The sequence below is a fragment of the Phocoena sinus genome, chromosome 1, assembly GCF_008692025.1.
Source record: "Phocoena sinus isolate mPhoSin1 chromosome 1, mPhoSin1.pri, whole genome shotgun sequence".
NCBI lineage: Eukaryota > Metazoa > Chordata > Mammalia > Artiodactyla > Phocoenidae > Phocoena > Phocoena sinus.
Genome location: NC_045763.1, coordinates 5819307 through 5843243, shown reverse-complemented (window position 1 = coordinate 5843243; position 23937 = coordinate 5819307). Strand labels below are relative to the sequence as shown.

At 45.3% G+C, this 23937-nt stretch overlaps 2 protein-coding genes across 14 annotated transcripts in view; both read right to left on the bottom strand.

Moving 5' to 3' along the window:
- Positions 1-9727, bottom strand: part of PER3 (period circadian regulator 3) — a 63919-nt gene extending 54192 nt beyond the window's left edge. For 2 of the 8 annotated variants that reach the window (XM_032641212.1, XM_032641226.1), the window contains exons 1-5: positions 9064-9726; positions 8480-8625; positions 7510-7625; positions 6074-6275; positions 1641-1692 (exon numbers count right to left, since the gene is read on the bottom strand). In XM_032641212.1, coding sequence (XP_032497103.1) covers positions 1641-1692; positions 6074-6275; positions 7510-7625; positions 8480-8625; positions 9064-9242 — 695 coding nt within the window. In that variant the 5' untranslated portion in view covers positions 9243-9726. Of the gene's footprint in view, positions 1-1640; positions 1693-6073; positions 6276-7509; positions 7626-8479; positions 8626-9063 lie in introns of all 8 variants that reach the window. The other 6 variants (XM_032641186.1, XM_032641192.1, XM_032641218.1 and 3 more) reach the window with 5 other exon arrangements.
- A 4020-nt stretch (positions 9728-13747) lies between these two features.
- VAMP3 (vesicle associated membrane protein 3) lies at positions 13748-22672 on the bottom strand. Of its 6 annotated transcripts, XR_004352965.1 has the most exons (7): positions 22550-22672; positions 20694-20775; positions 17225-17383; positions 16385-16436; positions 14448-15557; positions 14198-14308; positions 13748-13983 (listed from the first exon to the last, which is right to left on the bottom strand). XR_004352965.1 is itself a non-coding variant. In XM_032653375.1 (5 exons), coding segments are annotated over exons 1-4 (348 nt in total). In that variant the 5' UTR covers positions 22552-22672; the 3' UTR covers positions 13748-15557; positions 16292-16331. The 6 variants fall into 6 exon arrangements, 2 of the variants coding, with proteins under 2 accessions (XP_032509266.1, XP_032509278.1); XR_004352963.1 differs by having other exon boundaries at positions 14198-15557; XR_004352964.1 differs by having other exon boundaries at positions 13748-13966; positions 14198-15557.
- Positions 22673-23937: the final 1265 nt, after the last annotated feature.

Sequence of the window (23937 nt, the reverse complement as noted above, 5' to 3'; positions counted from 1 at the left end):
CCAGCATCTCCTGTCACTTCTCCACTCTCAGCTGTGACCCTGCTTCCTACGTCACCGCTCAGAAGAGCACCTTCTCCTGGCACTCACCTGCGAGCATCTGTACTTGTGCTAGTGGCTCCCCTCCCATTTCTGTGCGTGCTTTCTCCAGGCTCATCCCGTCCTGAGCTTCTCAGTGCCATCTATACGCCGATGACCTGCACATCTGTCTCTAGGCCGGCCTCCTCCCCTGAACCCCGGGCTCCTGGACCAACGCCTCGTCAACATCACGAGGCAGATTTCTACTCGACACTGCACACTCACCTAAAACTAAGGCACACGCTCTCCCCTCTGCTCTCCAGACAGCTGCTTGTCCTACAGTTTCCTCCTCCCCAATACATGGCACCTTAAGCCAAGACTCCCACGTCACCTGACTACTCTTTCTATCTCGCACCCGAAACTATCCCACCAGTATATGCTGCTAGGTCTCCCCTGGCTCAGGAAAGGCACCTGAAAACATTTACCAACATAAGAAACACACAGAGCGCTTACTACGCGGCAGGCACTTTTCTCAGATCTTCATAACCAACAACTCACCTGCGAGTGACAGAAAGAACCGACATGGCCCTCCCCACACACGCACACCTTTCCAGGTTATCCCTCCCCAAGCATTCAAATACTCTTAGCGCGAGTCCCCCTCAGTTCCATGGAGTGTCTGAATGATCCATTACAAGGATTTCTCTTCCCCGCAAATCAAGAGCATTTAGTAACCTCAATACTACTGTTGGCGATCATGACGTCATTTAAAACCATTTTTTCTTTTTACTTTGAAAGTAACATTAACATATCAAAGTAAATTTGGAAGAGAAAAAAAAATCACTAATAAATCCTACCAGAAATCAACTACTATTAAAATTTTGATCTCTTTTCTTCTAGTTCCCTGTCACTGGACCTTTTAAGTCCTCATAAATATACCTATCTTGCTTTCTTTCAGGTTGTTCAAAATTTCAAAAATTAAGTTTCAATGTGACTGAAAAACAAAAACTAAAGAGCTCCAAAAAACTGTCATCTGAAAGTATATTTCATGTCCAGTAACCCTCACGTGCCCCTGGGTTAAGAATGATCTTTCTGGTCTCTTCCCCTATTGCATCATTAGCTACTTTTCTCATAAGTACATGTATCTTCTCCTCAATCAAAGCACAGACAAGAACCAAGTCTTGTCTTTTGTATCCACAACAGACCTAGCTGAATAAGGCATCAAAATACGTGCCAAATAAAATCAGAGGGATGAGTTTGGGATTTGGGATTAACAGATAAGGACTACTATATATAAAACACATAAACAAGGACCTACTTTATAGGTCCTCATAGCATATATAAATATAGTTCCCTGTCCTTATAGCACAGGGAACTATATTTAATATCTTGTAATAACCAATAATGGGAAAGAACCTGAAAAAGAATATATATATGTATGTATATATGTGTATATAATTATATATATATACACACACACACACATGTATAACTGAACCACTTTGCTGTACAGCTGAAACATTGTGAATCAACTACACAGTCAGTTAAAAAAAAATAAATGAATAAAAAATAAAGTAAACCCAGAGCCCACTCCACCGCTCCTGGCCTCCAGGAGCTCCCACACTCACCGGATCCTGCAGAAAAAGGATTTCACCGGAGCGAATTCATAGCATGAGGCTGCTGGAAACAAACACACGTGTCAGTGTCCCGCCCGCACGCAGCTCCTCCCCAAACTGTCACTGCACAAAGGGGAGACTCTTTTCAGGGACAGAGCTGCTCTTGATTAAAATAGGACTCTCCTCCCTCTCTAAGATCTAGTTCCATCCAGTATTTTCCCAGGGCTTTTTCGTGTTGAATAGTAACCCTCAGGTGAGGCCCCGAGAGCACCTGACGGAGGCCTCTCTCCCTGTCACCCCCTGCAGTCCTGTCTGCATTTCTGCTCCTGCCTGGACTCACTGCTTCAAATGTCAACATAATCACCCTGCGACACAGTTATTTCGCTGGTAATACTCTATTCCCCTGTAATAGTTCGGACACGTCTCAAAAACTGGGAATTCCGATTACTTAGAGCTTTCAGGTAGAGGATACATACATTTCTTTCCTTGGACAAATTCCCCAGAGCTGTGTTCCTAGATTAGATGATATCATTTCATGACTCTCATCATATATTGGCAAACTTAGCTCCAGCAGATGGTACCAATTCAGGGTCATTAATAACACTTTCTCACACCCCTCATGCCAAAGGTTTTGCTTCAGTTTTATTGACTTTGCGTTTATTTTATTGATGTGTGAGGTGGTAATTCAGAAACATTTAAATTTGCCCATCTTAGGAAACTGAACTTATTTCCAAATGTCTGTTGATTACTTTATTTCGTCTGGTAGAACTCCCTGAATATACATCTTTTGGGCATTTATTCACTGGAGTGAAAAGTTTTCAGTTATAGAAACCAAGGAAATGTTTACAACCGAGGAGACGTTTTTAAAAAAAATATACACTGAAGGAGCACCTTCAATGAGGATTCTGAAGAACCAAAATACTGAACATGGTCCAGGTGTTTGTACTCCTAAGGAAAGGATCATAGGAAGAATAAGAAAATGGGCTTTTGAGTGATCAAGAAAAATGTTCACAATTAAAGAAAAGCCCTCCAGTTTAAAAGTAAAGGGACCAGTGACCAAACTCCTGTAATTCGTGAAACTATGAAAGTTACAGACCCAGAATTCTGAAGCCAGAAGTTCTTACAGAATGTCTGGGAGAAATAACAGAAAGAACTTGACAAAGTAAGCTAAAGAAATTAACTACTCTAAGATATGCTATCATCTTAACACAGAAACTGTTTCTGGAGTTTCTGTGGAGGAATTAAGGCAAGATAAAGCTTTTTCAAAACTATCCTTGATTTTCTGAGCTGATTCTCGTGGCGGGGGAACCGTCCCTCAGTGACACTTTCAAACGCTCGCCTTTGGCTGAGGACAGTTCTCCTGCTTTAAGGCGCAGTCCCAGCAGCCGTGGGGTCAGACGGGCTCTGGATGCACGCTGCCAAGGTGAAGGCCGGCTCCATACTTGCAGGCAGTGTGACCTTGGCATCTCTGTGACCATGGCAGCTAAGAAATGGCACAGTTGCTGGCTCTGAGGGACCCGACTGTTGCCTGAGCCCTGCTTCCCGCGGGCTGCCCCCGGCCCGTGCCCGTACACGGAGCAGGCAACGAGGCAGGACCATTCCATGGAGACGCCGGGCTCCTCCAGCGGGTGGACCCCCTCTGGCTGCCTGGCCCAGAAGCTCTCTGGACTGCGCTGCGGCCCGAGGCTTCTGCTGCCCAGCCCTCCCCCCGCCTCGCTCCTTCCAGCGATGCCAGCGATGCGGGCTGAGGGCTCCTCTCACCACCTTCCACCCGCTCCCCCAGTCAGCGTCCCACTTCTGGGCAAACCCGAACTAATACAGTTACTGTGTCCGTCTACCGGGGAGAATGACAGTACCTACACCTCACAAGGTCTTTGTGAAGATTAACTCAGTCGATCCACGAAAGCAAAGAGAAGGGTCCCTGGCAAATAGTAACCGTTCAACAGATGACAACAGTTGAGATGAGCCTTTATGCTGCGGACGCTCCAAATATCTCCAAGCCTTCCCCAACCTACAGCTTGCTGGGCTCTCACAGAAACCCTGTATTAACAGGCACGTCAGAAACTATGATTCTCATTTTACAACGAGAAGCAAAGTGGCCTCCAAGGTTCACGAAGGGACAGAATGCAATTTGAAACTCAGACCTTCAGATTCTGAGCTTAACATTCTTTGCACATAAAAAAATACTGCAACTCTGTTGCAAGGTGAACTCACCTACACTACTTCTACATTGTAGCAGGCACCTGACTTCAACTGCCCTCTGCCCCCAGAGTCCTGTACCACAGAGAGCCAGCCTACCGGATCTCAAAAACAGTAGGTGGGGGCCCGCTGTCACTTCCACACCTGGGCTGGAACGTGCGAATTCTTGTTTCTGGAAGTGTGTTCTAAAGAAACAGCGGTCAGATCCTTCTGAGAGGTCTGTACAACAAGCCTAAGGGGAAAGGTGCTCTAACACAGGGCCAAGGCTGACAACTGCTGAGTTCAGAGCCTCCCGGGTCCTCTTAATGTCCTATGAGCTCAAAGGAAGGGACAGAAAGAGGTAACACGAGCACAGCCCAGAAATGGTGTGGAGCTAAACAACGGCCCTCAAGGAGGGCGTGGATCCTTGGGGTTCCTAAAGCGAAAGTATAGTGTGAGAAGTAAACTAAATGGCCATCATCTTTATGGAGCAAGTAAATGTTTAGGTCCAAGAGACAACACTTTTAGGGACTATTATGTTTTTACAAGTAGGGGAAATACCATTAAGTAATTAGCAAAGATAAGGAAGTGAAAAGATCAAGGAATTCCCTAGTGGTCCAGTGGTTGGGACTCCGCACTTCCACTGCAGGCACATAGGTCTGATCCCTGGTCGGGGAACTAAGATCCCGCAAGCCTTGCAGCACAGCCAAAAAAAGACAAGTGAAAAGATCAGACAGAGACTATAGGGCAATACCGAAGGGAAAATGGGAAAGACCTGGTGAACTGTAGTATTACATGTCAGTTCTGTTCACTGTTGTACCTTAGCACCTAGAACAGCTCCTGGCCCACAGACACTGCTACATAATGTCTACGGAATGAATAAACGATGAACAAAAGCAGAGAAACAAACGTGGACAATTAAAGGTTGAAAACGCATGTTTCGGAAAGAGGAAGAAAAATGAAGTCAGTGTTTTTGAATGAAGGCAAAAGGAGAGAGGGAGCTGGAAGAAAGCAAGGGTGACAGGTGTCTTTTCTGAAGCTTATATAAAACGTGCACAGAGAATGGGGCAAGGGTCTGGGATTGAAAAAAGAAGGCTGTAACACTGTTCTTCACTGGACTGAGAACTGGATTAAAAACCAGAATGAGTACAGAGCTCTAGATTTGCAGGATGAAGTTCTGAGGATCTGTCTCACAGCACTGTGAATGTACTTAATGCAGCTGGACTGTACACTTGAAAATGGTCACGATGGTAAATTTTGTGAGTGTGTTTTTTACCATAATAAAAATAATCAAAATTTTTTTAAAATGAGAGAAAAGGGTTTGGGATCAAAAAGGAAGCTGATCTTTACTAAGTTCTTTAAGAGACATTTCACAAAAAATATGAAATAGGGAATAAAGGGTGACTTAAGAAAGAATGAATGGGACTTTCCTGGTGGTGGAGCGGTGAAGATTCTGCCCTCCCAACGCAGGGGACCCAGGTTCGATCCCTGGTCAGGGAACTAGATCCCACATGCATGCCGCAACTAAGAGCTCGCATGCCTCAACTAAGGAGCCCGTGAGCCACAAGTAAGGAGCCCTCAAGCCACAACTAAAGAGCCCACGTGCTGCAACTAAGGAGCCCACGTGCTGCATCTAAGGAGCTGGAGAGCTGCAACTAAGGAGCTCGCCTGCCGCAACAAAGACCCGGCACAACCAAATAAATAAATAAATGTTTTTTTAAAAAAAAAGAATGAATGAATGAACGAAAGATTACATGGGATTGAATAACACAAAGAAAACTGTGAGTGGGAACCCACTCCCCACCCCCAGTTCAGGAAAAGCAGGCTTTCAGAAGGAAAACAAAATGATGAGATTCATAACTTTTGGGGAGAAGAAAAGCTGGAAAGGGATCTAACTTTGAGAAGCTTACCTCCAGAGCAAAGCAGAGAAATAACGAAGTCAGTATAAGAGGAAAAACATTTAATTTTATTAACAACAGACACTTTGTAGCAATTAACCTGCTATACATGATGCTGTAACACACCATATCTATGGCATATAGTCTGTGAAACTAACTTGATTAAATGAAAACAAATTTATTGGATCTTTATGTTATTAGCAGCATTTAAAATGCTATTTTCCTCACATTCTGACTTTTAAAATGAAGAAATAAGAAAACCTATATATTTGCATGTTCTGAATAAGGCATTCATTTGTGTACTATTTCTGGAAGAATGAAACTGATCTTTACCAGGCAAGATAAACATCTGAATATTGGTCCCATTACCTCTCTGGGTCCAGTTGTTCCAGAAAGGAAGCTGAGCGTGGGCAGTGTGTGTGTAGAACGCCCTCACGTCTTGAGGGGCGAGCAGTTCAACGAAACGAGAGGACTCTAAGAACTCTTTCTTACAGTGCAGGATCGAAGGAGCCTGTTCGGAAACGTGCACTAACCTTCCAGACAGAAATGAAAAAACTGCCACGAAGGTATCCTACGAAAAATATTTAAAATAAATGCAAAATATTGAGATACATACTGGCAATATTCCCTCAATAATTTTCGTCTAGACGTCTACCACGAACAATAGCTTAATACCACGATCAGTAGCTTAAAACACACACACACACACACACACACACACACACACCCCTGCAAAGGCAATCAATCGCTGTAAAACCTGCATTGTTCCCTCTGAAGGTTTAAGTTCTGCCAAACAATGCACCAGCTCATTCTACACGGACTAAACACAGTGTATACACTGTATACACTTCTGATTCCTTCTCCTCTGCAAACTGTACCTGGAAGGACTGCCTTCTCTTCACCCATAAGCACACTCCAGGCTTCAAGACCAAGCTCAAGATTCACGTGCTCCAAGACGTTGTCTTTGACAAACCTCATTACGTAAGAATCATTTCTCTAATGTGTTCCATTAGACATAAACATAGCTTATTTATAATCGGCCACTGTTTGTACCTGCTAGCAAGTGGCGTACGTTTTCCTCTCTAGATTTACTTTGACGATCTTAAAGGGAAAATGTTTTCCTTAAACTTTTTTTCCCTTAAATCTCCACAGCACCTACTACAGTATTATAAACACATCAGTTAGTAAAATAAGCGCTGTAACATTAGGGATAGCTCGTGCTCCGATATTATAAAATCTTTAAGTTACAATTATGTTGAGGTCTACACGTAAATTAAGTAATCTCCATCATATCAGCAGAACATGAGGCTCAATTATTCTGTCAACATGAAGAGATTCAAAAAAGATATACTAAATACCTCTTCCAAAATTTTACAAAAAATGACAGCATCTCAACTCACCTGTTCTATAAAATCCAGTTGTTACAACTTGAAGTAGTAGGTATTGGAACTAAGAATGATATAAATAGGAATTAACAATTCGGAGATTAGAATAAGATGCAGGAAATCACTCTGCAGTGTTATTTTTTTCTTCATTTGAGAGAACTCAGGGATGCTAAGGAGAGAGAGGCACCTCATGACGGAAGCAAAGCCAACTACTACTTATGTGTTGCTTCCTGTTTTTAGATGTTTTCTCTGGCAAGGGCAGGAGAAACTCCACAAGGCCTCTTTAGCAGTTTTCTCCTATGCTTGACCTCAAATTGTAGTCACTGAAATGCTCAGTTATTATTTAAAAAAATCTACATCTAGATAAGATCGTTAGGAAAAATCACCCAGGTTGATATGGCAAAATTTGTGAATTCTTACTGTGTTTTTGGAAGTGTGCTCTGAAGCAATAGTGGCCAGCTCCTCAAGACTGTACATGGTCACGTCTGCTTGAGGCGCTCCATTCTGATTGAGAATCTGGAAAAACTCACTGTTTGCTAAGAAACACAGGAAAATAAACAGGTAGTCCAGTGACAACAGTATCTTTAGGAGATCATTTTTTATCAGTATAAAAGCAGGCTTGTTTTTTAGGATGAGGACACGTCAGCATGTTTTCCTTGACACCAGATCATTTTCTTCTTTCAACTAAAATACTGATAGTTGTACAAACTTAAGATTTTGAATTTTATGAATTCTGCATGTTCCAGATCACAAGGAATGAGACACACTGAAGGTACCAAAACAAGGTACTGAAACCCAAAATTCCAAATACACACACAGGAAATCTGTATGGCAGAAACATTATTCCAGGATTCAGGAACTATATACCATCTATGAAGCCACAGAGGTTTGTGCTACAGAATGTGTATTTTTAAAATCCCTTGAGAAGAAGTCTGAAAAGCCATAGAAAGAAAAAAATGTTTACAACCATTCGTTTTTAATTTGGTAAATTCCTGATACACCATGACTGTATTTTAAAAGTATGTCTATGGCAGGGAAACGTAAATGTATTTAATCAAGTGTATTTTTCCCCTAACAGTCACAGAAGACAATATTCTTTTAAAAAGGGAATCTTCAAAATGTGCTTATACCGAGCTCTACTCTCCTGAAACAAATCAGCAAAATACCGCACAGTTACTAAGCTATGACACAAATAAGGTTCTCCGAGTGCTCACGTGAAAAACTAAGATGCTAATGCCATCTGCGTAGATTTGCACATCTCACATAAAGCACCATAAAAAGCTCAAAACATTTCTGTGCCTAAAACCAGGCAGACAACTGCTCTGGCCCGGCTGCTGTTTACGAGCAGTGGTGTCCGTGCACGACTGCATCCCCTCTCCAGCCCGTTTACCTTGCACGCTGTGTACACAGCGAAGGGCATAGTTGAGAGCATCCAGGGTGCTTGGTTTACTCTGTCTCTCTGACGGAAAGTATTTTTTCATTTCTTGGACAACCGTTATAAGGCCTTTGGAAACTCTGTTTTGATCTTGTGGTTCACTGTAAGGTAAAAAAGATTCTAAATTCACACTTTCGATGATAATAAGTCAACTTTTACTGAACAGCGTATTTCATGCCAGGCCCGCTTTCTAAGCCCTTAACATGGATCAGCTCATTTAGTTCACAGATTTATTATCCACCACTTTTTTTTTTTTTTTTTTTTTTTTTACAGGTGGAGAATCCCAGGCAAAGAAATTGGTAAACATCAAGCATTTTCCACTCTCTTATTCCCACTTCAGCCTACGGTCAGCTAAATTCCTCAACCACTTTTTACCTTTTGGTTAATTTCCTTCAGTTTCTCCAGGGTATTTCATTCTAAGTTGTCTGAGTCTCTTTAAACTTTTTCGTAGGCTTACAAACAAAATATAGAAAGATGTAAGCCCGCCTTTCCCCTCTACTACCCTAGCAGAGAACAACAAACACATCAGGTTATTTCACCTGTTGCTGGTCTGCACGTATTTGCTCCGCAGCTGGTATTTCCGGCTCCACATCTCAGCAGAGTCCTTCCCCAGCGCCTCAGGACCGCTGGCCTGTGGTCCTTCAAGTTCATGAGGCTGCCTCCGCCTAGAGTCCTGAGATTTACCACCGGACACTTCCGGATCTTCACAGGGATCCATCGCTCGCCCGGCAGTCCTCAGCCTGTCGCCTGCTACTTTACTACTTTGCGATCGGCGACGGAAATGTACTTCTCATTTTGGTCCAGGCCATCGTCTCAGAGAAAATGTCAGTCATCACAAGCCGGCAAGTAGAGGTACTCTTTCTGCTCCTCCGGGAGCACTTTTCTCCCCAGTATTTGCCTGCAGTCTTGGACGTCTCCGCTCACGGGAGGTCCACCGTGGAGGGGGACGGTGGAAACAAAGGTGACAAGTGTCAAGAGAAACACAATCTGATGCTGGAAGCTCGGCTGTGGCTCGCGGGCTGGGCAGCCTCAGGGGGATCCCGGCTCCGGCCGCCCCGAGAGTCGGCGTGCACCCAGGACCCGCACCCGGCAAGGGGCAACTTGAAGCACAAAGTTCCCACAGCGCAGGACAGGCTCGGGGCGACCGCGCCCGGCGGGCCCCGAGGCCTCCCCGCCCGGGCCGAGCCCTCACCCGCCGCCGCCGCCTCCCGCGGACCCGCGCGCCGCCGCTAGCCTAGCTGACCCGGCCCCACGCAGTCTCGAGGCCAGCAGCGTGCCGGGCGGTCGCTGGCGCCGCACCCCCCGCGCACCACGTGACGCGGTCCCGCCCCCGGGTCGCGCGATTGGCTGCCGCTGCCGGCCCTGCGGGACCCCATTGGCCTGGGGGCGGGACCCGCGCAGGGGCGTCCCCGTTACATAAGCGGAGGCGAGTGAGCGGGGCAAAGGTCCCGGAGCTCTTTACGTAACGCCGGGGGTCGGCCCGAGGACGGCGCTCGGCCAATCCCGGCCGGCTGGCACGTAAGGAGGGGGCGGAGGGGCCCTGAGGAGGCTCCAGTCCCCGCCCCGCTCCTGGCCCCGGGGGATGGGCCCCGGGGGCCGCTGGAGCGAGCGCGGCAGTGATTAGGGCGCTGGAGCCGCCAGTCATGAGGGGGCGGGCCCCGGGCGGCGGGGTGGGCGGGGCCTGCACGGCCTCCACGTGAGCGGCCGCGGCTACCCCAGCTCTAGAGTTGGGGAGAGCGGCGCAGCGCTGCGGGCGGATCGGGACCACGCTTGGCAGACGTCCCAGCGCTTTCCCTGCGTCTTCTCGGGTTCCCGTCGTTTCCATTTTTCTTAACGACCTTCTTGCTCTCGCTCCCGCGGACTCTTAAGTGAGGGGCTCTGGGGACCCGGCAGTGTAGCAGCCCTGGAAAGATCAAACCCGGTTTTTAGAAGCGGAATTCTGACAGTGAAACTTAAAACATTTCCCTGGTCTTCCTAAAGTTAAAGATTCACTTAGCAACTGGAGGAAGACAAGTGTCTGTAAAAGACATTATTTTGGGAAAGGAAGGTGTAGAGAAGGTCTTTAAAGAACACCGTCGGAAGACTTTTTATTTGTGTCTCGACTCCTCCGAAATGGAAGGTGCCTTGTAGAACTCCGCCCCTCTCCGGTGCCTGGTACATCAGAAATCTTAAGTATTGGTTGGATGAATGAAAGGAATTGTAAATAAGAGGAGGGGAAAGTGAAGTGTGGTAACTGTTCATATTAGGTATTGGATAAACCACCTTATTTCTCCAAATGATGCTTACTCTCTTCTGAATATTTTGTTAAACTGCATTCATTCAGCAAATATTTACTGAGTGCTGGTCTGGGGATGGCAGGTTTTGATGAAGGGAGAACAGAGAACTGTTTTCCACATGCCATGTTTGAGATGTGCACTAAACATCCAAGTGGAGTGAGTGGTCAGGTAGGCAATTGGATCTCCCAGCTGGGAACTTAGGGGAGAAGCCGGGGGTGGAGGTACAGCTTACATTTGGCAGTCGTCGGGGTCTCTATGGAGTTTACAGTGATGGGTGAAATGGTGTCAGTGAGAGAGTGCCGACAGAGAGAAAAGGGCCAAAGACCAAGATTTGGGGCACACAGAGATTCAGAGGTCAGGCAGAGAACCAAGCAAAGAATAAGGAGCCATAGATGAGGCTGAAAGAAAACCAGAGGAGTGTGGGGTCCTGGAAGCTTGATAACGAAGCATTTCAAGGAGAGAGCTGGCAACTTTACCAAATGCTGGTGATAAGCAGAGTGAGACAAAGGCTGAGAATTTCCTGTTGGGCTTCAGCAAGATGGTGACCTTGGTTAAAGACGTCTCAGTGGTGTGGATTGAAGAAAAGTAGGATGTGAGGCAATGACTACAGGAAGACATAGGGAGGAATTTTGCTGTGACGAGCTATAGACAAGTATTTGTTGGCTGGAGGGAGGGATGTGGGCATCACTATTAAGTGATGGGGTGATCCAATAAGAAGGGAGAAGTGAATGACGCAGGAGGGAAGGGCTGCAGACAAGAGGCAGTTGCCAGAGAGAAGTCCTTCATGAGGCTGGGGATCCAGAGCCTTGGCCAGAGGCAGGCACTTCTCCCAACAGGGGATTGTCCGTCTTGGCGGTATAAAGCCAAGTAGAAGATTTCTAAATGCACTTAGCTTGCTATTTAAAAGATGAGAAAAAAAAATTATTTTCTAATAATTATGCCATAATTGGTTTATTTAGTAAATTCTACTTTTACAGATTGAATTTTCTGCTACTATGAAAAGCAGCTCAGTTGGAAATAAGTTTGCTTATTTTTAAATGCACTAAGCAGTCTGGTCAATTTTATTTTATCTTATTTTTAAGGTATTATTTATTTATTTATTTATTTTTGGCTGCATTGGGTCTTTGTTGCTGTGTGCCAGCTTTCTCTAGTTGAGGCGAGCGGGGGCTACTCTTTGTTGCGGTGTGCAGGCTTCTCATTGCTTCTCTTGTTGCGGAGCACGGGCTCTAGGTGCACGGGCTTCAGTAGTTGTGGCATGCGGGCTCAGCAGTTGTGGCTCACGAGCTCTAGAGCACAGGCTCAGTAGTTGTGGCCCACGGGCTTAGCTGCTCCGCGGCACGTGGGATCTTCCCGGACCAGGGCTGGAACCCGTGTCCCCTGCACGGGCAGGTGGATTCTTAACCACTGCGCCAGCAGCGAAGCCCGAGTCTGGTCAATTTTAAAGCAAATAATGAATCATCATTCAGAACCAATAAAAAAGTTACCATACCTTAAGAAACATTTTATTGGTGATGCAAATCTAGAATTATCGTGTAAGAGACACGAGTCATTAGAAAATACAAGACACGGGGAATTTGCCCCCATTCTTTGACTGAAGTTGTTGACACAAAGGAAGATGTTCACAAACATTCCATTTCTCCTCTGGGTGACCGACAGGACTCCCCCCCACCTCTGAGGTGAGCCATGGTCACCTGACCTGCTTTGGCCAATGAAACGTGAGCAGAGCTGCCGGCTCCACTTCCAGGCGCAGGCGATGAGAGCCAGTGCACAATTCCTGCCGGTCCCGTCCTTTCCTTCCGCAGTGATAACCGGAAACGAATGTTTACAGGAAGTCCCCTCACCCCACCCCCCAGGGACTGACGAGAGAGCCTTCCTCCTGACTGGCGTGGGACACAGAGCACGAGCAAGGAAGAAACTTTGAGCCGTGGCGATTTGGGAGGCGTCTGGTACATAGCACGCCTCCAGCGTATCCTGAGTGATGTAGATGGTGACCAAAAAGAGCAGCAGGTCCAGTGGATTTGGCTAGTGTGGTCACTGGGTAGGTGATGGCGCCATTTCTGGAACAGACACTGTGAGTGATCGGAGGAGGGGCACGGGGCAGGGGATGTTTCCTTCCGTCCGGTGAACGCTGCGTGTGAGAGGCTTACGGCCAATAGGCCAGGCCTCATCCGCAGATGAATGAATAGCGGGATCGTGAAAACAGGTAAGATTGCGTGGGGAGGGTAAGTAGAATGGAAACAGAAGCCCCTAAGGAACCCTGACATTTAAGGGAGAAGCAGAGAAAGAGGAACCGCTTTAGGGTAGATCCTCCTTTGAAAATGGCACCGAAAGTTCATACGCATTTCATTGTATCATGCTCCCGAACAATAGGCACGATTCCACACTTAGTACTTTCCCAGGGACACCATCGCACGCCAGACAAGGAAAGCAGTGACTGTCTATCCGAGGCAATGGAAAAACGTCAACCTGCTTAAGCAGGATTCTACTGAAAACTGGCATTTTATTGTGAACATACGCAAGTCTCCTTCCACCCATAGTACATTGTTCCCTAGGGCTCGCAGAGTAAGAGTGGAAGTACATTCAAGGGGAAAGATACGCAGAATGAAAACAAGAGGCGTCCCTCTCCCACCCAAGTCATCTTCCCACGTCCCACGTGGGCAGCGACCTGGTCCAGCACGTACGGGCCGGCTCTATACTAGTCACTTCTGAAAGACCGTATATTTAAGAAACTCAAAAGCCAAATTCTGAACGTTTTAGGAATCATAAGAAAGCCAGTTTCCCACTCATCTCCTCTACTGAAAAGCACTTTTCACATGGGGAGTGGTATGCAAGGAACTCAGAGTCCTCAGGGAGGGGACTGGTTAGAGAGCAAGAGAGGAAGGGGACTCGGGGTCTGTAAGGGCGACGGGGGTTGAGCAGCAACCCTACAAGCAACACAAGCACTGAGTTATGTTTATAAACACTTTATTCAGTTTGTTATAGTGGGCGACTTCCCAGCTAAATGCACAGATATAGGCGAAGTATTCCTGGGTTAACGCAGCAGCCAGTGGGTTACGTGGGACTGAGCATCGAGGCCAAGGAGAGAGCACCGAGGATTCAGAGTCGACCCGGCCGGAGACCTGAGCCGAGGGTGGGCCAACGTCCCAACACTGACAGCTGCTCCCTCCTTCCCAGGTGGGCACACTGCAAGGCATAATTTCAACTTCACACCATTACACTGATATCAGGGGAACAGATATTACAGAAATGGAACCTGGGTCCTGGTGCACCTTAACTGTCACTTTGTTAAGTCACAAACTAGTGTGTGAACAAAGCATTTTAGAATATTCCGCTAACGGTGAGCCACAGGGCGGTAAGACTCCTTTCCCCTCAGTGCCTCGTCTGTTTTCATTCCTACCTGAATTCCTGTCCTTAAGCCACACACCCTGACGTCCAAAGTCTCACGTACACAACAAAAGCCTCTCAGATGACAACAGCTATTCCCAAAGCAGCATCTTATGCAGACAGTCTGTGACATCAAAGAAAGAAAGTGTCTCTGGTTAGCTATCCTCTGTAAAAACTCGTTCCCCCTGACCAATGCCTAATCGAGAGCATAATTTAGAAGGCAGATTTAGGAAGTGGACTATGGATCAAAATAGGAAACAAACCCCAAAAAGCTATCGTCCGTGGGAACTGGACCAGAAAATGACCAGTTCACAGATGGTCTCACTTGAAGACTACAGAACTGTTGGTCACATAATTATTAGAAACATATCGGAGTCTACAGCTGATAATCTGCAAATGGCTGGGTAAAACTCTGTCTACAGGAATGAGATGGTCAGTCGAGCTCAAACCTTCTCTAACCCCCAGGAAAAATGCTGGGTCGGAAGGAGAGTCGCAAGACCTACAGCCTTTCAAGGGCAAGAAAGGCCTGCCAGGATGTCAGAGGTTCACACACAATCTTACAATTTTAATTCTGAAGGGCACCTTGAGTCCCACTGGTCACTTTTCTGAACTTATCTACCAGGAACAGACTTGACATCTGACTGGGATTTAACTTTTTGGCAAAACAGAAACTTTGGTCACAGCCACAGTTCTATAAAAATGTTTTAACGAGGTTATTATTTCTGATTAAAACAATATTTTTAGCAAGTGATACATAACAGTAACAAGAAAGTAAACATCTTCATATCTAAGGCAGGAGCAAAAGCTCTTTACCAGCATCTTGTTTTAAATACAGCCAAAGAGTCAGCAGTGTTTATAAACAGTAGAGAGTTCTCTTAAAGGGAATCAGAAAAATAGCAAAATAAGGCACAGTCTGTATTTGTGTTAGGCAGTAGTGTTCTTTCTGGAAGGCACAAATTGGAATCTGACTACCCAAAGGTTTGAAATGAGGGTAATGTCATATGACTAGGACAGCTAACTTGGAACAAATTTCCTTAACTGGAATCACTGGCAGTTAATCAGACAACATTACTGCTAGGTTATTACACTCTGCAACTTAAGAAGTCCTCTTCATCAGCCCATATGTAAATTTGAAAAGGCACTGTGCAAAATGGGGGCTGGGCTGACTACACCTCTAGTTTGGAGTGCATATTACAAAACGAAGGCACATTTCCTAGAAAACGAACTTTACAGTCACGAAAAGAAAATAATCATTTTAGATATAACAGTAGGTAAGCTTGATAATATAGCAGGTTCTAAATCAAAACTCTTGAAGAGGTTTCTTGAACAGCAGGCTGGAGTTTCACTGGTTCTTCAGGAAGAAACACTCCACACTAATAAGCAGGGGAGATGCAAAAAAGTGGAAAAACAACAGTTTAGTCGTTCAGTGCAAATACAGAATAAACATCAAACACTGCAGTCTAAGTGTGAACAGAAATTCAATTTCTGTCCAATTTCCTATTAGTGGCTTTTCTACATTTTTTGGAGGGCTAGAGGAGGCTGTCTAAAAAAGGATCCAAGATATATTTCTTTAAATAGTTCTCACGTACTGGGCTATGAATGGCAATGGGCTGTTCCAGTATTGTACACGGTAGCAGTAGAAATGATCATAATAATAATAATGATAGTTGCGTGTATATATATTTCTTTATATAACTATTATTATTATATGCCAGGCACCATCCTAAGCACCTTTTATATATTAACAGCTTTGTCCTCATAACAAACATATGAGGTAGGTACTATTATTATCCCCATTTTATAAATGAGGAAACTGAGGTTCAGAGATATTAAATTACTTGCCCAAGGCCACACAACTGGATGGTGGAGCTAGGGTGGATCACAGGTAGCCCACACTTTTAATCGCTAGACTACACTATTTCTCATAAAAGGAAACCTCTGATGAAAATATATTCAGAGAGAAAACTTACTTCCACTCATTCAGTGGAAATGAGTACATTTTCTCTAACTTCAAAGGATTACTGTTTATATTGGAAAATCTCAGACTCAGCACCCAAGTACTTAAAACACTTAATAACGAAAACAAAAACCTTTGGGATAAACTAACATCTCCGAGGAACTTTTATGTGGAGTTCTTGTATATGCAGTCAGTTGTGAGCAGAGGAGACTTCTGCAAGGAGCCTGGGGCAGGAGAACTCACCGATGATGATGACGATGATGATGATGACAACGCTGATCCCTATTGCCCACATCTGTAATGACACACACGTCCATTTCATATTCAAAACTAGAGATTAACGTGCTTACTGAAGAGTATCATATAATATCGTTCTAGTCACAGAAGGAGAAATAAAGGTGCACCACCATCTGAAATATTCATAATTTTTAAAGCCTAAACTTAATGTTCTCAATTAGGGCCTGGAAGTGACTCATCTGCTTTTTATAACATGTTCAAATGATCTGTGGTCCCTAGATAGGCCTTTGTGTATACCTGTCTTCCACCTAAAGAAGGGCTACTAAACCTGTCCCGTATGTCAGAAAGTGTCACTTCCAACCCAGGAAGGGATCTGATCGCAGCACATTTCTTTCGCAGCTGTGTAACCTCTGCTTTGGGCCATGCTCCTTGCGCGGCTGCTTCCTGCTCTTCTGTGGAGCACACTGCGGCTTTCGAGTGGCTCTTCCCTTTGACACTGGAGCCATTCACAGCCATGTGGAAACTGACCACCCGTCCAGCCCTCTCCTGTCAACCTGTGTGCAGGGCTCTGCCGGGGTGGAGGGCTGGAAGGGGCTTAGGTCTACGATTGATTTGGGATGCTCCTGTTCTACATGCTTCTGAAGGTCGGCCCCAGAACATGGAGAATTCCCAGTTGTGGGGACAGGAAGAGGATATGCAGTCAGTGTTTTAGATTCAGAGTCAACCCACACTTCCACGCGAGGGAAGGCAAACTCAAGATTCATGAAAGTCCAATATGTGTAGCCTCTGTCTACCCTGAGACTACAGAGGGTGACTTAACGTAAAGACCAGTTAAAAGCGAACTACCTTGCAATTCTTCCACCAGTATTTTCTCTTCAGCTTGGCAGCACTCGTTTCAAATTGGGAGGCTCCTGCCTGCAGTGCGTCTGCACGGTCATCCAACTCAGAGAGCTTCTGATCTCTTTCCAACACCTTATCCACGTTGACCCTCATGATGTCCACCACCTGACGAATATGATCACGCTCAGTTACACGTAAAGGAATGAAGAACAGAACTCCTCAGTGAAATTTACCGGCATTTTTTTTTTCAGGTCAGCACTTTACTACTTTGAGCCAAACTTCCATTCAAAAAAAAGAAAAAAGGGCTCACCCTTTCAAGTTAAAAACACGCAGCAAACTAGGAATAGAAGGGAACTTCCTTAACATAGTAAAGGGCATCTATGGAAAAACCCACAACTAACATCCATGCTCAATGGTGAAAGACAAGGAGGCCCACCTTCACCACTGTTGTTCAACATTGTACTGGAAGTTCTGGCCAGAGAAATTAGGTAAGAATAAGAAATAAAAGGCATCCAAATTAGAAAAGAAGTAAAGTGATCTCTATTTGCAGATGTTTCCATGTACAGAAAATACCAAAGTATCTACCAAAAAACCCTACTAAAGTTAGTAAACAAACAGTAAAGTTTTAGGGTACAAGATCAATAGCCATAAATGAGCGTGCTTCCATACACTAGCAATGAAAGGGAGATTAAGAAAACAATTCCATACAATAACACCCGAAAGAATAAAATACCTAGCGATAAATTAAACCAAGGAGGCCAAAGACTTACACACTGAAAACTGTGAAACACTGCTGAAAGGAATTAGACCTAATGAAATGGGAAAACATCCCATGTTCATAGATTGAAAGACTTAATATTTTTAAGAGGGTAGTACTCCCCCAAGTGATGTACATATGTATAGATTCAACACAGTCTCTATCAAAATTCCAATGGCTTGTTTTTTTATTTTTGCAGAAAGGGAAAAACCAATCCTCAAATTCATATGGAATTCCAAGGGGCCCTGAATACCCAAAACAGTATTGAAAAAGAAAAACAAAATTGGAGGAGTCACACTTTCCAATTTCAAAACTTGGTGCTGGGACCACTGGACAGCCACTTCATGAAGCTGGATCCTTACCTTGCCCCAAATGCAAAAATTAACTGAAAATGGATCAATGATCTGAGTATACAGCTAAAACTATAAACCTCTTAGAAGAAAACGTAAGAGTAAATCCTTACAACTTTGAATTTGGCCATGGATTTGACACCAAAAGCAAGAGCAACAAGAGAAAAAATAGATAAAGTGGACTTCATAAAAATTAAAACCTTTTGTGCATCAAAAGACATTGTTGTCATGGCTGTGAAAAGACAATCCACAAGATGTAAGAAAATATTTGCAAATCATTTATCTGACAAAGATTTAATATCCAGAATATATAAAGAATTCTTACCAACCAACACCAGAAACAGACTACCCAATTAAAGAATTGGCAATGGACTTGAACAGACATTTCTACAAAGAATATATACAAATGGCCAACAAGCACATGAAAATATATTCAACATCATTGGTCATTAGGAAAGGCAAATCAAAACCATGATGAGTTACTAACTCATACTCATTGGGATGGCTATAACCAAAAAAATGGAAAATAACAAGTGTTGGTGATGATATGGAAGAACAGGAACTCTTGGACATGGCTAGTGGGAGTGTAAAATAGTACATCACTGTGGAAAAGTTTGGCAGTTCCTCAAAAAGTTAAACATAGTAGGGCTTCCCTGGTGGCGCAGTGGTTCAGAGTCCGCCTGCCGATGCAGGGGACATGGGTTTGTGCCCCGGTCTAGGGATATCCCACATGCCGCGAAGCGGCTGGGCCTGTGAGCCATGGCCGTTAGGCCTGCGCGTCCGGAGCCTGTGCTCCGCAATGGGAGGGGCCACAGCAGTGAGAGGCCCGCGTACCACAAAAAAAAAAAAAAAAAAAAAAGTTAAACATAGTATTACTATACGATCCAGCAATTCTACTCCTAGACCCATAACCAAGAGAAATGAAAACAGGTGTACACATATAAACTTATATGCAAACGTTTATAGCAATGCTATTCATAACAGCCAAAAGGTGGAAACTCAAAAATCCACCAACAGATGAATGGATAAACAAATTGAGGTATCCATGTGCAACGGAATACTACTCAGCCATGAAAATGATGTACTGATAAACGCTACAACTTTGTAGAACACGTGATGCTAAGTGAAAGAAGCCAGACACAAAAGGCCATTGTATCCCTTTTATATGATATTGTATCCCTTTTATATGTATTGTATCCCTTTTATATGATATATCCAGAATAGGCACAACCATAGCAACAGAAAGCCAATTAGAGGCTACCGTTCAGGAGGAAGGGGGAATGGGGAGTGATTACTAAATGCATACAGGGTGTTCTTCAGGGATAGAGAAAAAAACTGAAACTAGACAGAGGGAGTGGTTGTATAACACTGTGAATATACCAAATACCCCTGAATTGTACTCTTTAAAATGGTTAATTGTATGTTATGTAAATTTTACCTCAATCTAAAACAAAACAAAACAACTCTCTTTAGTAAAGAAAAAGGACCCAATTTGATTTCATAAGTTAACAGAAGTTTCATGTAGGATGGAATTAGAATGGGTTTCTCAGCATGAAAATGTAAAAATTTCACAATTAAGGTCATAAACAAAACCTTCAGACCAAAATATTACCATATGATTTAACAACAGAATCTAATATTAGTTTAACTCTGCTTTTTAAGGCAGCTAAATGCAGAAAGACCAAGATATCCTTGTTCAGCAGTGATGGCTTTTAGGACTATGGAGATATTAATACTAGCTGGAATTTCTCAAACAATTTTCCATTGTAGGTCTGCATATATAGGGCAGAACAAAAGATGCTCTGAGGGTCTTCTAACTCAAGAATTCCACAGATACAGATCTGTTGGGCTAGAGAAGTTTCCCAGCACCTGCCTTCTGCATGTCGACAGGCAACAATCTACAGAGACTTGCTGGGCTGGGTAACTAGTACGTCACACTACTGGAGAAAGAATTTTGATGAAAAATCTGGTCAGAAGGATTGGTCCCGGCTTGCGCAATCTATAGGCCTAATCCTTAAAATTCTATTATTTTATAAAGTGGTTCTTTTTTCTTCTCTAATTTTTTATTTATTGTGGCAAAATATACATTACAAAGTGATTCTTGAAGGAATGTTCTCAGAGAGGAGAGCCTGTACTTTAGGTATGTGATTCGGTCACAGGAAAACAAGCTTGAAACCAGTAGGACATGACTTCTCAGAAGCTTAGGCAAGGGCTTGCAAAACAGTAGGGGACAAAATTTTTTTACGTTTATGACAGTCAAAATTTACTTTACATTCACACTTTTACGATCCTTTTTCTAAACAGAGCTATTCCCAGAGTGTTCCCATGTTGGCTTATGATTCATGCTTTCAGCACTTCTGGGCAATACCTCATCCACTTGATTTTGTGTCTGCTGAAGTCTTCTACTACCGCCAGAAGCAGCGCTTGACCCTGCAGGTGCGCTTGTAGTCCTGAAACATGTAAAGACACAAGCGTGAGTAAATTAGGATTCCGAGCACACTTCTGTAAGTATGAAGATGTACTGGAGAAGCCTCAGTGTTAGGAATTTCAGAACTAAAGCAGAAAAAGAAAATCCTTCCTGCATCAATGAACAGAGGTTCAAATGACACCTCTTCTAATTCCTCTATAACTTTAAAGATTCACCCACGTGTTCAAAGGGACCAAGGTCTGAAGTGAAGGTTTAACAGGATCTCCTTTGTATCACTGAAGGACCTGATCCTAAGATAGGTAAACTCTGCTTTCCCATTTTTTATTACTTGTTTTAAGACCTACACCTACTTAAAGGCATTCAGTACTCTTCTGAGCTTTTCACTGTGGCAAGAATGGTCTTCATAGTTATGAACAATTATAGAATGCCCTTTTTCCAGTATGGAGAAGTAGATTCAGTTGGAGAAACAGAGTCAGAAACACCAGGATGTGGGGTTGAGGGGGCGTCAGGGGGAAAGGTAAGATGAAGCAATGCTCCCTCTCTTAAGAGGTACTTCTTTTAAAATCCTCATCGAATTCTTTATTTTTCCCCCGGACAGATCTTTTTTGACCACTCTGGCTTTGAAGTCCTAATTGCGTCCATGACTTGGCAATGCTTTGGTTTTTCAGATATAGAAATATATAGCCTTGCCTTCTCTAATAGATCACAGACTCCTGTGTCTTAGAGGTCTCCTCCCCGTGTCTTGCACACAACAGCCACTGATTCACTGATTCAACCGACAGTTATTTTATACCTACCACGCGTCAAAGACCAGGGATGCAGCATATCCCACCCCTGCCCTCAGAGAGTTTATTGTCTGATCAATAATAGCGAAGGGCCATGGACTGGTGCATTTTCTCCAAGCATTTTCTCATTTAATCCTCAAAACTCTTTGAGGGGAACACTACTATTAACCTCATTTCAAAGATGAGTAAAGTAAGGTTTAGAAAGTCCACACCGCTGGCTGCAGTGGAGCCTGTGTTTAGACCAGGTTCTGTATAATTCTACGGATCTCAGTTTTAACCACCGCGATCTACTGGAACAGCAGCCTCAAGCGGGAACACTCCAGAGGGGTGCCCCTAGTTCCTGGAAGGAACCCTGCGAAAGCACCCATTCCTTCCTCCTCTGTAGGTGAGGAATGAGCAGGTTGGAGAGGGGACACAGGGTCCTGGTGAATCTTGACACTTAGCGTTCTGGGAATGTTACCACGGGAAACTCCACGTTTTCAAGTACAAGAATGCTTCTGCTTAAAAAGAGAGCGGAGGCGCACAGCTCTGCGCCAGACTCCACTCTGACCGCAGGTGCCTTCACACAGGGCCCAGGTCTTTTCCCTTGCAACTTCCGGAGCCCAGCCCAGGCACCAGGCAGCGAGCAGGCTCTGCAGGACGAGGGCAATGGTCACAGCTCCCCTTACGGAACTTGGTTGGGGGGGGGGGGGGGTAGGAGGGGAAAAGGGGAAGCGGAGGGGCGGGGGCGGCTCTCCCTACCTCCGGAAAACCCCGGCCGCCCCGCCCTCACCCCTTCCGCGTCCTCCCGCCGGCCGCGGGGCGCCGCGGGACCGACCTGGCCCGTCTGCAGTCCGCACCCCCGGGGCCTCCACCCGCCCCCAGGCCTCGGGAGCCCCCCGCGAAGGCCCGCGCGGCCTGCGCCAGCGTCCGAGAGGCGGCGGACGGGAACCGGGCCGGGCGGGGGGGTCCCAGCAGCGGGCCGCCGCCCTCCGGGGCCGAGGCCGCTCCGCGTCGCGCCGTGTCACTCACATTTTGGCAGCGGCGGCAGCGGGCGAGGATCGGCGGACCGGCGCAGCGGGACAGGAGACCTGAGACCTCAGACCTGGGCGGGGCGGCGCGGGGGCGGTGACGTCACCGGGATGGGCCGATGGGTGGGCGGGGCGCGCCGGAAGGGGCGGGGCGTCTCGGGCGGGGCCACCGCATATCGCTGAGGCAGGTCTCTTGGGCTGCAGGTTCGTGTCCTTGCCGCCGCCGGTACGGATGCTGAGGCACGCGGTGCGTTAGGCTCTGAAAAGGGACTGTGCAGATAAATGAAGGTGGGGACGTTTTACGTTATTCTGGGCCCGTGGGTCATTTCTCTGGCCCTGACAGTACTGGAGACAGCCCATGGGCTTCCGCTGAACGTGCCGCATTAACCCGGTGGTCCTGAAGACCGCCGTATTTTCCCAAGAAGCTTGTCAAAATGAGGGGGGAAGTTCATTCAGGGTATTTGTCACAGGCTTTGATTAGATTAGGTTCCCTCTCTTCGTGTGTTCACTTGTGACACGTGTATTTTTCACTGCACACATCTTATTATAATCTGTTTATGGGAGCCTCGACACGAGGGACTGTACTTTCTACGTTTCTGTATTTCCGGACCCCCAAGCACAGAGTAGGTCCTCAACTTTTGATTTCGGGTTGAGGCTGAGGCAAAAATCTGAATGCAGTGAGTTACTGTGCAAAGTCTTGAAGCTGTTACTGAAAGTATTCCTATCAACATCGGCAACTCCTACATTAAACAAACAAAACACCACAGAACACCAGTAAGTCACCTGGCAGATCAGATGAGAAATGAAAATAAACACCAAACTGTCTTTTCCAACTCTAAATGGCATAATTTGAAAAGGGAAATATTAGTGTATATTAGAATAAACAAGAGAGTGTCACAGAGGAGGTGAGATTTGAGTTGGGTTAAGTAGCTAAACAGGGAACTTTCCAGGCATGGAAGGAACAAACATCATGAACAAAGAAACAGTGGACATGGTTTGAACAGACCAACCAGGGTGTGCACGTTGGGGCATAGGTGAAAATAAGGCCGAATAAAGATTGAAGATAAGCAAGAAAGGCAAATGTCACTTCAGTGCAGTGCGTTGTAGAAACCATCAAGGCCTCACGGATCTGGGAGATCTATCACGCAAAACCTCTCTGGCAGCAGCAGTGGGATGGATTAGATGGAAGAGGGACCACCAGGGAGACAAAAGATGAGGCTCTGCAGTGAAAGGGAATGAGACTGATGACGGAGCTCTTGGAAAGGAAGGCTGGTATTAGTAGTCAGCTGAAAAGTGCCTTTTAAAAAACTGCAAAGGGTTTTAACTGAAAAGGTGAATTCAGATCGCTGTCTTTATCTCTCCAGTAACTGCCCTTAGTCAAACGACTGA